General features: G+C 41.7%; 1 protein-coding gene across 5 annotated transcripts in view; it reads left to right on the plus strand.

Annotated features, from left to right (window-relative positions):
- Positions 1 to 406: 406 nt before the first annotated feature.
- The window catches only part of LOC137621550 (calcium homeostasis endoplasmic reticulum protein-like), a 127,435-nt gene continuing 112,846 nt past the window's right edge, over positions 407 to 14,995 (plus strand). For all 5 annotated transcript variants that reach the window (XM_068351936.1, XM_068351938.1, XM_068351937.1 and 2 more), the window contains exons 1-2: positions 407 to 576; positions 14,673 to 14,843. In XM_068351936.1, coding sequence (XP_068208037.1) covers positions 552 to 576; positions 14,673 to 14,843 — 196 coding nt within the window. In that variant the 5' untranslated portion in view covers positions 407 to 551. The remainder of the gene's footprint in view (positions 577 to 14,672; positions 14,844 to 14,995) is intronic.

Genomic DNA, 14,995 nt, shown 5'->3' on the forward strand with positions numbered 1-14,995 from the left:
AAAGAAAACAAGGCAAATAAAATAATTTAAGAACAGGAAAGAGGAAAGTAGAGAATAGGTCAGACTATGCTGTGTCTGTGTCGGCAAAGATGAAATGAGCCGTAAACAGAGAGAAGGATCCAATGTAGAACTGTCTGGCCAGTCAAAGGACCTAATAACTCTCTAGCAGTAGTATCTCAACGGGTGTTATATATATATATATATATATATATATATATATATATATATATATATATATATATATATATGCACACACACATGGATTAGATAAACATATTACTAAATGATTAATACTTTAGTAGTTTTCACTTTCCTCAATCTACACAATTCACAGCAAGTTTAGATAATAAAGGTCTTCTGTCAATGTTTCTATCACAGACCAACAAAACAAAGAAGAAGAATTTGCATCATTATTTGACGATCGGTCGCGATCAGCCGCAAGTTTAGTAAGAATGCGTCACTGTGACCGTGTAACAATAATAATTAACTTATTTTGTGTTTCTTGGTAATAGTTCAGGAGAATTTATATCAACACTCGTATCATTTGAACCATGGAGCTTCCTCAGCCACCTCCCGGTAAGGAATAGTAATAGAATAGCTTTATAGATTAAGGTACTGGAACCTTCCAAATTGGCAGACTGAAGCCAATGTATAGCGGTCTTACCTCGGAACAGTTTGCTTAGGGTTTTGCTCTAATAATTTTTTTTTGGACCGCTAGGATATCTTATATTAAACATCTGTTGGTTCTGTGTTAGCTACAATGAAAAGATGCTAGATTATCAGATTAGCCCTACTGTAGGGTGTTTTATCACAACTGTCAAGTAAATGTGTTTGGGTGGAAGGATCTTTTTGGTTTGAGTGCCTATCGAATTTAAATGTTTTTTTTATTCCAAAGTATGTATTTTGATGTGGAAAACCCTAAAATGATAACCATTTTGTGGAGAAATTATTTATTAACACTTAAATTGGCTTATATCAATCAATATCTTACTGAAATGCTGCGATTTCTCTGTGCGCTTTCTTGATTTTCAGGGCACTACTGAACCTAAGAAAACCCACCTAACCTAGCATAGGGGCCCTGTATCCCTACCAAGGCTTACCGGGGGGGGGGGGGCCTCCGCCCCCCCTGCGACCCCCCCTGCGACCCCCCCTTAAGGCCACAGTGATTTTCGGGACACTACCGAACCTAATACAACCACCTAACCTAGGGCCCTGTACCCCTACCTAGGCCTAGCCCCTGCGACCCCCCCCCTTACAGCCACTACCTATCACATCCATCAATAAATAATTTCTCCACAAAATGGTTATCATTTTTGGGTTTTCCACATCAAAATACATACTTTGGAATAAAAAAAAACATTAAAATTCGATAGGCACTCAAACCGAAAAGACCCGGGTGGAATATAGAAGTTATGCGGTGAATTTTACTGCCGAGTAGAGATGCATTCAATGTAAATTATATATATGGACGGAACAACATTTAAAAAAAAAAAAAAAAATTTTCCCCGTTGTAAATAATGTGCTTTCAATGAATTTGACCTTCATTTCAACAGCCAATAAATCAAAAACCTGTTAGATGGTGTAAGAACGGGGATATTTTTGAGAAATTAATGGTTTTTGCTCCGCTGTGTGCTCGCTTCACTCGCAGAAAAAAGCTTAGGAGCCTTTGTAGGGTGACGGCCAGATTCCGTAGAAAACGGGAATATTCTGAACTGTGGCCGTCGTTCTAAAAATGAATTTGGCGGGAGAAGCTAACTTTAAAAAACCCACCTAACCTATGCTAAAAGCCGTATCCTTACCCAGAGGGGGCTTCGCCCCCCTGGACCCCCCCTTACACAACAGTTTCCTTACCTACGAGTACGGCGGGAGAAGCTAACTTAAAAAACCCACCTAACCTATGCTAAAAGCCGTGTCCTTACCCAGGGGGCTGGACCCCCCCTTACACAACATATTTAAGATCTGTAGACCATTTCCAAACGTTTTTATTCTATACAAGATAACAGTCGGAGTGATAATAAGCATATTAGGACGCTTGGCCGTAGCGCTACAAACTACCCAAAGCTAAATATCAAGCTCCTATATACTTGCAAGCGGTACATACTGAGCTGTTCATGCTAACCCCATTGATAAAAATTTCTAAGATAAGTTTTTTGTTTGCAGTGAAAGCAAATGTCATTTATGGAGCAAACAGACATTTTTCTATAGGAAACACCTGTCTTTTAGTAGAAAAGCTTTTTCTGTCCATAACTATAATAAAACCACATTCACTAGTAGGGGTTGAGTTATGCTGTGTTGCTTTAGGCTAAGTAGGTAATATTAATAACCTCTAAATTACAGGTGCTCTGTAACCTAACCTAACCTGGTGAGCTGGGTCTTTATCTGATCATGTTTGTGGGACAGTTTACTTTGCTCTCTGGCCATAAAACCTTTATTTTCCCGACATTTGTTATGGGTTAATGTCATCAGTGCGCCTCTCATTATTCACTATAAGCCTTACTATAGGTCCATAGGTGGACCCCCTATGTAGCTGCTGCCTTCCATTTTCCTACCCAATGTTTTTTAAATCTATTTTCAGAATGTAACTACAGGGTATCCTATTTCACCTCAGTGCTGAATGGCCTCCCTAGTCCTAACACTGGACAATATAGCCCAAATTCTTTAAAAACAAACTAAACAACCAATAACACACCCACTACTCCTCCTTGTAAATGATTTCCTAAGATGTTTTGTAAAGGAATGTCAGTTGACAATAGTCCTTCACTTCTCCCGGTATTTTTCAATCCTTGGAGGTGCTCAGCTCTCATTAATCAGCTGCCTAATACAGACCCCTTACTCATCCTCACCCATATGCATGGCTTTGTAAACTATTGTCTCCAAAAACAGACAGTCCATAAAAATTATTAAGTTTTAAATATTTAACTTAGCCGGTGAATATATAATAGCTGCAACTCTGCGGCTTGACAGAAAACACACTCAAAAAACTCGCGAGCGATCGCTATGAAGGTTGCGGGTGTGCCCACCAGCGCCAACTGTCGGCCAGATACCACTCTTGTATGTAAACAAAACCTTCAATTCTTCTCTGTCGACGTTGACAACAAGACGTATTCATACTCGCTGTAGAACCTGGAGTTTTCTTAACATATTTGGTGAAGTACTTCATTTTGGTTTGAGCTTTCGCAGTACAGGTGTTTTATCTTCAACTTAAATCTTGAACTCGTTTTTGGATAGATTTAATTTTTGATGACTTTGGATTGTTTTTTGGACTTTCCTTGACTTTTAAATGGCCGACCCTTCCCTCAGTACGGAAGTGTGTTTAGGCTTTTAGCAATTATCTTATCACGTTATAAATTAATTATAGATTTTCCTCTATATATTTTATATCTCAACCGCCTTTATTAGGCCTCTTCGATTAGCTTTCCATTTATAATAAACATCAAAATAAATTTTAATGATTTGTTTATATGCGACCTTTCCTGAGAGTAGGCGGTCCTAACTTGGAAACCGAAGTTAAACAACGTTGAGCCCTTTCAATCGTAAATAGCTTTTAAAGAGCTAATGATTTAAAACTTATTAAATGAATATTTTTTAATAGATATTTTATGAAAGATTTTCTTTGAATAGTCTTCGTACTGTTTCAAAGATGAACTAACGTTTAGTTTATTTATGCTACGCAGTTTGCGCTCTATCGTTACGATAGAGAGAGAGAGTATCACGGTTTCACTTTGCAGAAAGAGTAAATCGATTCTGACGTTTTGTTCATTCTTCTTTCAAAGCTTAAATGTTTTAAATTCTATTTTAAAAAGGAACTTTTTAATTGAAAAACCTTTCAGTTTTTTCCTTTGGTCAAATAACCTGTTTTTTTGACGAAACGTAAGTGGGCTCTTCTCTTAGGTGCGAAATCAAGAGAGAGAGAGAGAGAGAGAGAGATAGAGACGGAGGGAGAGAGAGGAGAGAAAACGTTCCGATCTTTATCTCGTCCCAAGCGGGTAACGTTGTTCTCGAGATACTCTCGTCCCTAGTCTCTGTACGGGGAGAAAGGATAAAACGTTTTTAGTTTTTTATTCTCGTCCCAAGGCAATGTACGGTGAGAGATTGAAAACGTAGTTTTGAATGAACTAGTGTTTAGTCTCTTCCCCAGCCACTGATTTTTTTTATCTTAAAATATGTTTTCTGTTTTTTGCTGGTATTAATGTGCTTACATTATACGACTGATTTCGCAATTACAACCTTTTGATGATGGTAGAATTGCGTGCTTCAGGTAGAAATCAGTTTTATTCATACCTAATGTGAATTGTTAAAAAATTCGATTTCAGTGAAATAAGTGCAAAACAGAAAATCGTAGTGATAAAGTGATATTGCGCAAAGTGTTATCAGTGTTGCGACCGAGGGTTCGTCTGTTCGTGCCTGTCGTTCGCCTAGTCCGGGACCTCTTGCAAGCTCCCAAGCCCAGGGGAGAAGTAATGTCGTACGACTTATGGGTTCGAGAGGCCTTGATCAGCGAACAGACGTTCCCTCTATGGTATCGGGTGTATCTTACCAAGATCACCCCTACCATAAGGCGAGAGAGACGATTTTCTCCTCGTCATCCGAAGGCTTTTCGCATAAGAAACCGTGGAACAAGGTTTCGAGGCCCTTTAAGCGAAAGTCAGTCCTTTCAGGACAGGTCCAGCGTCCTGGTTTTAACCATTAGGACAGCTCTGACCCTATGCAGTCATCGGAAGACTGCTCGCCGCCTAACAAAAGCGTAACACAGACTCCGAGAGTCTTTTTGTAGGCAAGGTTTTGCGGTCACAGACGTTACCCTCGTCTCTTACCGCAACCATTCCCGTTGATCCTAAATGGGTTGTACGGCAAGACATGCAGAATAAGCTTGCCTCCCTTATGGAAGACTATTCTGCCGATAAGTCCGTTGAGCCTAGCCGTTTATCTCATCGAGATCCTGGCCTTCAGCCACCCTAACGTTCCTTTGTGCGTCCTGTTGACGTTGGCGTAGCCAAGTCACGTCAGTCAGGTTGTTTTGAACCACACTCGATGCGGTCTCGTGGATTTTCAGCCACATTTGGACGTTAGGCCACTTGCTGATGCTCCTGTTGACGTTCAGGTCGTTCGCTAACAATCGGAGTTGACTTGTTTTGACGCTGAGCGTCAACCTCCGCATTCTAGAGTTGTTTTGACTGCTCAGTCTAGGCGGTCAAAGCAGTCTCGAGTGGACGCTGTGCGTCCTCACGCACCTGTTGTTGTTGACAGTTCACAGACTGTCAAGCAGTTACATGACGTTGCGTCCTGGTCTCACGCACCTGTTGTTGTTGACAGTTCACAGACTGTCAAGCAGTTACATGACGTTGCGTCCTGGTCCGCTACTAATGCACCAGTGCGTGTGGACTCTGCTTGTAAAGCATTGCCACCACGGTAGGTCTCTCCCTTGCTTGAGACTCGGCTATTATCGGACAAGGTTCCTTCAGATGAGGAAGTTGCTGTTCCCCCTCCTACTGATATTCCCTTGAGGACTCTGTCAGACGGAGAGGAGCCTAAAGCTGCTTAGCCCTCTATGGACTTTAAATAAATCATGCTGATTTTTAACGATCTTTGTCCGGATCTTTTTGTAACTGCTGCTCCTCGTTCGCCTAAACGTCAGAGCTTACACTAGGCCTAGCTACTTCGAAGCCGTTGTTTTATAAGCTAGTGCTCTCTCGCTCTTCTAAGAGAGCTTTACGTTTGCTAGGCGACTGGTTTATCACCAGGAGGAGTTTGGGGGAGACAGCCTTTGCTTTCCCTTCTTTTAAACTGGCTTATAGAGCGAGAGTCTGATATGACACGAGAGAAGTTCTCGGCTTGGGAGTTCCTGCCTCTGCCCAGATAGACTTCTCAAACCTCATAGACTCTCCCTGGCGCCTGGCCATGAGACGCTCCAAGATTTTACAGGTCGACTTCACAGCTATTTTCGAGCCTTTGAAGTTTTGCTGTACAATTATGTCATGCATAAACAAGGCTTTCAGGGATGGCTCCAATGATCTGACAGCCACGTTCTCTGCAGGAACAAGTCCCTCAGGGATGGCTCCATGATTTGGCAGCCATGTTCACTGCAGGAGTACGTAAGAGGCAAGTGCGCTCAATGTGTTCATTGTCAAGACAAACTTCACGATGAAGTCTACCAGGCTGTCTTGACAGCATTTATGGAAGGCGACTGGATGGTCTCTCTCGACCTTCAGGAGGCATACTTCCACATTCCTATACACCCGGATTCCCAACCGTTTCTGAGGTTTGTTTACAGGAATGTGGGGTACCAGTTTCGAGCCCTGTGCTTTGGCCTCAGTCCTGCGCCTCTTGTGTTTACGAGGCTCAAGAGGAATGTGGCAAAATCCCTCCATCTATCGGGGATCCGAGCCTCCCTGTACTTGGACGACTGGCTTCTCAGAGCATCGTCCAGTCTTCACTGTCTGCAGGATCTACATTGGACGTTGAGTCTGGCCAGGGAGTTGGGACTTGTGGTCAACCTAAAAGTCCCAACTGATCCCATCCCAGATTATTCAATATTTGGGGATGGAGATTCGCAGTCAAGCCCTGCTCGAAGTCCAACTAATGCTGAAACGAAACGTTTATTCAGTCAGGAGTTGGAACAGTCTCGTAGGGACTCTCTCATCCCTGGAGCAGTTTGTCTCACTAGGGAGACTACACCTTCTGCCTCTCCGGTTCCATCTAGCCTTTCACTGGAACTAGGACAAGACATTAGAGACGGTATCATTCCCAGTCTCCGAACCAGTAAAGGCATGCCTGAAATGGTGGGACAGCAATATCAGTCTGAGAGAGGGATTATCCCTAGCAGTCAAGAACCCAAACCACGTGTTGTCCTCAGACGCGTCGGATTTGGGTTGGGGTGCGACCCTGGACGGTCGGGAATGCTCGGGTCTGTGGACCTCAAGTCAGAAGAGCATGCACATCAATGGCAAGGAGCTATTAGCAGTCCACTTGGCCTTGATTATATTAGAAGGCTTCTTCGAAACTTAGTGGTAGAGGCAACTCAGACAACACCACAACTTTGGCGTACATCTCCAAGCAAGGAGGCACACACTCCTTCACGCTGCTCGAGATCGCAAGGGACCTTCTCTTATGGTCAAGAATTCGAGGCATCTCCCTGTTGACAAGATTCATCCAGGGGGACTTGAACGTCTTGGCAGACTGTCTCAGTCGGAGGGGTCAGGTGATCCCCACGGAATGGACCCTCCACAATGACGTGGGCAAGAGTCTTTGGGCTACTTGGGGTCAACCCACCATAGACCTCTTTGCCTCCTCGTTGACCAAAAGGTTACCAATCTATTGCTCTCCAGTCCTAGATACAGAAGCAATCTACATAGACGCGTTTCTACTGGATTGGTCTTTTCTGGACTTATATGCATTCCCACCATTCAAGATAGTCAACAAGGTACTGCAGAAGTTCGCCTCTTACGAAGGGACAAGGTTGACGTTGGTTGCTACCCTCTGGCCCGCGAGAGAGTGGTGCACCGAGGTACTTCAATGGCTGGTAGACTTTCCAAGAAGTCTTCCTCTAACGGTAGATCTGTTACGTCAGCCCCACGTAAAGAATGTCCATCAAAGCCTCCCCGCTCTTCGTCTGACTTCCTTCAGACTATCGAAAGACTCTCAAGAGCTAGAGGTTTTTCGAAGGAGGCAGCCAGTGCGATTGCAAGACTAGGAGAGCTTCTACCATTAGAGTATACCAGTCGAAGTGGGAAGTCTTTCGAGACTGGTGCAAGTCAGCATCTGTGTCCTCGTCCAGTACCTCTGTAGCCCAAATCGCAGATTTTCTTTTACATCTGAGAAAGGTTCACTCCCTTTCAGCTCCCACGATTAAGGGCTACAGGAGCATGTTGGCTTCGGTCTTTCGACATAGAGGCTTAGATCTTTCCAACAATAAAGATCTCCAAGATCTCCTTAAGTCTTTCGAGACCTCTAAGGAACGTCGTTTGGCAACTCCTGGATGGAACTTAGACGTGGTCCTAAGGTTCCTCATGTCAGACAGGTTTGAGCCATTACATTCAGCCTCCCTGAAGGATCTCACCCTCAAGACACTTTTCCTAGTGTGCTTGGCTTCGGCTAAAAGGGTCAATGAACTTCATGCCTTCAGTAAGAACATCGGCTTTTCTACAGAAAAAAGCCACTTGTTCACTTCAACTTGGTTTCCTGGCCAAAAATGAACTGCCTTCTCGTCATTGGCCTAAATCTTTTGATATTCCTTGCTTATCAGAGATCGTAGGCAACGAACTGGAAAGAGTATTATGTCCTGTTAGAGCTCTTAAGTTCGATTTAGCTCGTACTAAGTCATTACGAGGGAAATCTGAGGCATTATGGTGCTCAGTTAAGAAACCTTCATTGCCTATGTCAAAGAATGCTTTGTCATATTTTATCAGATTTTTTTAATACGAGAAGCTCATTCTCACTTGAATGAGAAAGACCGATGTTTGCTTAAGGTTAAGACGCACGAAGTTAGAGATATAGCAACCTCCGTAGCCTTCAAGCAAAATAAATCTCTGCAAAGTATTATGGACGCGACTTTTTGGAGAAGCAAGTCAGTGTTCGCGTCATTTTACTTAAAAGATGTCCAGACTCTTTACGAGGACTGCTACACACTGGGTCCATTCGTTGCAGCGAGTGCAGTAGTGGGTGAGGGTTCTACCACTACACTTACCTAATTCCAATATCCTTTTAATCTGTCTCTTGAAATGTTTTTAATATTGTTTTATGGGTTGTTCGGAAGGCTAAGAAGCCTTTCGCATCCTGGTTGATTTGGCGGGTGGTCAAAGTCATTTCTTGAGAGCGCCCAGATTAGGGGTTTGATGAGGTCCTGTTGTATGGGTTGCAACCCTTGATACTTCAGCTCCTGGGAGTCTTTCAGCATCCTAAGAGGATCGCTGGGCTTCGTGAGGAAGACAGACTTACAAGGCAGAGTAATCGTCTAAGTCAACTTCCTTACCAGGTACCTATATATTTTGGTTTTGTTATATTGATAACTGTCAAAATGAAAAAACTCTTAGCTTATACGCTGTAAACATAATTAACTCTGGTCTCTACCCACCTCCTTGGGTGTGAATCAGCTATTATATATTCACCGGCTAAGTTAAATATTTAAAAATGATATTTTAATTATAAAATAAATTTTTGAATATACTTACCAGGTGAATATATAAATTAAATGACCCTCCCTTCCTCCCCAATAGAGACGCAGCGGGACGAGAAGAATTGAAGGTTTTGTTTACATACAAGAGTGGTATCTGGCCGACAGTTGGCGCTGGTGGGCACACCCGCAACCTTCATAGCGATCGCTCGCGAGTTTTTTGAGTGTGTTTTCTGTCGAGCCGCAGAGTTGCAGCTATTATATATTCACCGGGTAAGTATATTCAAAAATTTATTTTATAATTAAAATATCATTTTTCAATATATTTTGATTCATTAAAGGGAGTGCCTTTTACAAATAAGGTCCATTGATTCAAGTTGTTTTTCCTTTTGATATATATATATATATATATATATATATATATATATATATATATATATATTGTTTTTAGTTTTCAATAATATTAAAATCTGTAAACTTCTGGAGGAAGACCAAACCTTCATTAAAAATATATTTCTTCATATTTCAAGATTTTAATTTTATTTCCTTTACAAATTATTTGTTTGAGGTATTTTTTTTGTACATATTTTTCACTCTTTATTTATCTGGATTTTTTTTTTAAATGTGAAACATGTTTTTAGATCATAATATTCCCTTCAAAATGGTTTTAGTAAATTATGAAAAACTGATGCTAATATCAAATATTTATAAATTTAAAGGTTAAAAAATAATGCATGTAAAGTAGAAGAATATGTTTTGGTTTCTCAAATCTAAAGTATTTAACCTTGAAAGCTAAAATCTTTTTGTTGGTCAGTGTGAGCTTACTTAGAAACAATTTATAAAAAAAAATCAGATATATCCATCTTACCTTTGGTCTTTTGCTGACCATAAAAGCCTCAAAGCTGACAAAGGATGCCGGTGTTTGTCAACCACAGCCGACGTTTCAGTCTGATTTCTTCTGTTTTACAGATAAATTAATTGCTTTAGCTCTTGAAATCAATTTCAAATGCTTCTTGGGTACCTTAACCATTAGCTAGCTAATGAAAAATACAACAATAAATAATATAAACTACAAGGTCACGATGAACAGTAGCGAAATATTTTGACCAATAAGATCTAAATAACTTGGAATGCTTTGTTACTGTTATCATTCATAAAAGAAGATGTACAATAGATTCTTCAAAGAAAACAATCTTGCGAGCATTTCACAAGGCTTTGTTAGGAAATAGTATGAGAATATAATAATTATATACTGTACATATCTATCTATCTAACAGAATGCATGAAATATCACATGAGGCTGGGCTCAAGATAAATAGAAGAAAGACAGATGATGAGAACTGAATATTCCCAGAAGATGAAAAAGTTGATGAATTCCAAGAATTCTGATCTACTGGAGTCATGTGAGACTGACCCATATCTCCTTGCCAGCACATTAAAGAAGTAGTGCGGTACTGAGAACCAATTCAGACATTAATGGTATCTTGTTATGAGGTATTAGGGGCTTACACTCCTGCTACCGTTATGTACTGTTGGTCTGGATGAAGGGTGCTGCCATTCTTCCCTGCCATGCAGTCTTTCTCCTTAAGAATATGGGAACGAGATCACCTATCACCTGTTTTCTCCCTGTGTGGCCAGTTGACTCACCAGAAATTTCCACACGCTTGTGTGACCGATATTAAGAACAAGTTGCCAATCAGGACTGCTCTCAGCCCTATTAACTGGACAATATTGAAATGGCCCATCGCATGCTTGCAATTGGCGACAAGTTTCTTCACTTTGAGTCACCTATATGCCTGTGTACCACCCATTACAGAGCTCTCATCTATGCACCATAGAAGCTAAAGTATTTAATACTTTGTCAGTTTCTGGGAACATAAGGCTAAAGGTAGTTCTCCTGAAAGGTAAGCCAGTCGTTAACCCCCCCCCCTTCAAACTCTTTAGGGTATTGTCACGATTATGTTCTCAGTCTGAATTGTACAATCTCTTGAAGGGAAGAATTCTCTCCTAAGACGTGCATTTAGGTGTCTCAGGTTTTCAACACCCTAATGAGGCCCAACTCTGGTCCAGTGCCCGTGGAGGCAGAAAATCCTTAGACTGGGTGTTCATTTGTTAACGTTCTTGCTCTCATTTATGAGTACAGTACAATGAATTTGGGAGAGGCTGCTGTGACACCTGTGAAAGTGGGTTCTGTATTAGTTGATTGGCATATTGACACCCCTCGAGATCAAAAACCTCATTTGAGTTGCCAGTGTTGGAACTTGCTCAAAAAGGCCTGGACAGAGTGAATTCTCAGCTCTCTCTACTTGAGGATTCACTGCGGTCTAGCTTGTCAAGCATGACCCTTTCTGGACAGAGGAGAATCTATATGCCTGAGGGTGAGTCTGTGCCATCTTCCTATTGATGCTGCAGTGTTGGTGTTAATGGCTGGTTTGATTATGGAGAGACTCAAGACTGAGGGCATTGTCTTTTCAGCTTCTAATTCTGCTGCTATGGAAACTTCTTCCATAGCCAGCTTCCTGGATCAACCATTGGTCTGATGTATTCACGTAGTTTGTCACTACTCTGTACTTGTCAAATCCTGATACATTGGCAAAGTTCAGCAAGTTGGTTTTGTCTTGTGAAGAGGCAGTCTGTATTTGTCAAAACCTGAGACGGTGGCAAAGTAGAACAAGTTGGTTTTGTCATGTGCAAATGCGGTGACTTTCATGGCACACCAGTCAACAAATTAAGGGCCCAACTAGGTCAGGAAAAGGAGGAATGTGGTTTCCTATCTCTGAACAAGATGGACAAGAGGTGATGTTGCAAATGGATAATTCCCATGTTCTGGAGGTTACGTCTCTATTTCATCGGAGGGATGTAGAGACAGTGGTGAAGTGGAGGAAGGTTAGCCCTGACTTCCTCATCCACAGTAGTTACCTTTAGGGGCTAAGGCCCTTAGAAGGCAGCTGCCGTTGGACTTCTGGCCTCTACCCATTTTTGCCCAACCCGGGTAGTTCAGGAAGGGTAATAGAGGTAAGAAGGGAGGAAGGGGGACACTGAAATTGGCTGTCCCATCTTCAAGGTGCCACAAGTGGGGAGATGCCTGTAATGCCATTGGACAATGTGTCTAGTTCTCTTTGACGGATATCTCTTTCCCTTCATAGATTTTGGATCTCGCCTCGCTTGCACTCTGATTGCTTTCTAGAATTACCCTCTGAAATTGCTGAAAGCTTTGGCCTTAGCAGTAGAGGTAAAAATGATGGAGACGGAGAATGTGGTCTTTCTACGGTTGACACTTCCTGGAGGAGAAGTGATATAGGGGTCTCAAGAATGTCATCGCCCTCACTCCACGGAACAAGTTGGTTTATCGAACTCCGTTCAACATGGAGTCGGCAAGTACTGTGCAATCTGGTATCAGAGAAGAAGACTTCCTGGTTTTAATGTACCTGAAGGAATATTATTTTCAAATACTCGTTTATCATTCCTACAGAAACTATCTCTGGTTTGTCTGTGAGGGAGTAGTACCAGTTCAAAGCCCTGCTCTTTTGGTCTGTCCACAACTCCCCAAGTGTTCACTCAAAATCATCATCTTTCCCAGCGTAAGGGGTTGGTTACCTAATGCTCACTCTCCAATGCCTTTTATCAAAGGCATAATCTTCCACCAAACCTCTTCTTTCCTTATCAACCTTCACCTTAACTTGCCATCTAATTCTCTGCCTCTCTCTCGATCTTCTCCTTCTAACAGGTTCCTCCCAAGTCCTCCCCACTCTCGCTCTACCATTCATTCGCAACACATGCCCATATCATCTCAATCGTGTGTAGTTATCATCTCTTTAATCTGTAGTCTTTTGAGGCATCCTGACTGGTTGATTCTAGCTTCTTGTATGAGGCAGTGGTTTTATGATCAAGACCAACCTCTTTTTTTTATCACTATGCAGATTATGACAAAAAGAGAGCAGGGGATGAAATACCTGGGCATGCTGATAGACACATTGAAAATCTTTTCATCAGATGATTCCATCACCAGGCTCAGAGAGGCGTCGTTCCCATTTGTGTTCAAGCAAAAACTTCTGGCTTGGCAATGGTAATGTTCTCTGGGTCATCTTTTCCATTGGAGAAACTCATTCCACACTTGCATGTCTAGCATTGATTGCTTTAGCGGTGGCTGAAGCATCGCTGGTCAGCAATCTCCTTTTCTATCTTGTTCTTGTGGAGCCAGCATTACAGGACAATTTATCTTGATTGCTGAACAATAAAAATCTCACTAGGTTAGTTTTACTCAACTCCCCACTGCCAGGGATGCTTCTATTCTTTGGCACATCCAAGGAGGGGTAGGATGCTCACCGGAGGAATCAAGTCACTTCAGGGGTGTGATCCCCAGAAGAAACTTTTCATACTAGCATGTCTAGCATCGATTCCTTTATTGGTGTCTGAAGCATAACTGGTTGGCAGCCAGCAATCTAATTTTTTGTCTTGTTTTAGTGGAGTCAGTGGTACAGAATAATCTATCATGATTTCTGAACAATGAAAATCTCACCAGGGTAGTTCTCAACTCCCTACCTCCAGGGATGCTTCTGTTCCCGTCCGCATCCAAGGAGGGTTATGACGCTCACCACTGAACAGGGGAATAAAGTCACCTCAGGGGTGTGGTCCCCAGAAGATAAGCACCTGCATATCAACCCTTTGGAAAAATGAAGAGCACTCCTTGTACTGAAGGCTTTCCACCAAAATTTAATTGGGGACTCGGTGATGATGATGATGAGTGACAACGCTATAGATGTACCATACCTCAACAAGTTAGGAGGAACTGTCTCGCACAGTGTTTTTGAGTTGACAAAAAAAGTGAGGTTCATTCCATTCATTCCAGGTAATGAATTTCTCTCAGACATGGTCAGTCATCAGAGGTAGGTTGTTGGTTCAGAGTGGTCCCTACACCCTTGTGTGGTGGACAGGCTTCTTGTTTTTGCTAGATCACTGGCAATCAACCTGTTTGCCACACTGGTGAACAGGTAACTCCCAGTGTTCTGCTCCCCCGTTACAGAGTCTTGGGTGGCATTCAAGGTTACCTGGACACATGCCTCCCCTCCCTTCTGCCTTATTCACCGATTAATCAAAAGATTGTTGATGAATGACATTGGGTCTCAGGATGACCTTGGTGGTTCCCAGGTATTGCATGCATGTTATGCCTCCCCCTTCTCCACACTGTCTAGGGTTGTCAAGAGGATGTTGAACACGTTTCAACTCCGACACTGAAAGGTTGTTAGCTTTTGTGGCATCCCTAAACTTGGTGGTTGCCTTACAAAGCATTATAATCTCAGTACTCCACTAGATGAGGCAAGTCATGCAAAGGTGAAAGAAAATGAGAAATTAATAGAATTCTAGGATACACAGTGACATATAAACAGCTTCAAGAAGGCAGTCATATGAAGTTCAGATTAGTATAGAAATAATAAATTTTATTAGATTTATATTTTTTATTTTATAAGATCAAGCATCCCTTTTTATAGAATATGAAAGTCTTGTGGAGTAGAAAAATAAGACTGTATTTCTGAAATTTATGTTTGATTGATGTCATTTCCAGATCAAGAACTCAAGAACATCATTGATAAGCTGGCTCAGTTTGTTGCCCGAAATGGCCCAGAATTTGAACAGATGACAAAAACAAAGCAAAAAGAAAATCCAAAATTTAGCTTTCTTTTTGGTGGGGAATATTTCAACTATTATCAGTACAAAGTAACTACAGAACAGGCCAGTAAGTATTAGTGATAAGTGTATTTTGTTATAGGCTATATATAATTAAATGGCAAGAACTATACTTTGATAGTAAAACCTGTCTTTATTTGCCTTAGTTTATCAACCTAGTTTACTATCTAGAACTATTGACTCTTGGTTTTAATATATCAA

Source organism: Palaemon carinicauda, chromosome 28 (genome assembly GCF_036898095.1).
Source record: "Palaemon carinicauda isolate YSFRI2023 chromosome 28, ASM3689809v2, whole genome shotgun sequence".
Classification (NCBI taxonomy): domain Eukaryota; kingdom Metazoa; phylum Arthropoda; class Malacostraca; order Decapoda; family Palaemonidae; genus Palaemon; species Palaemon carinicauda.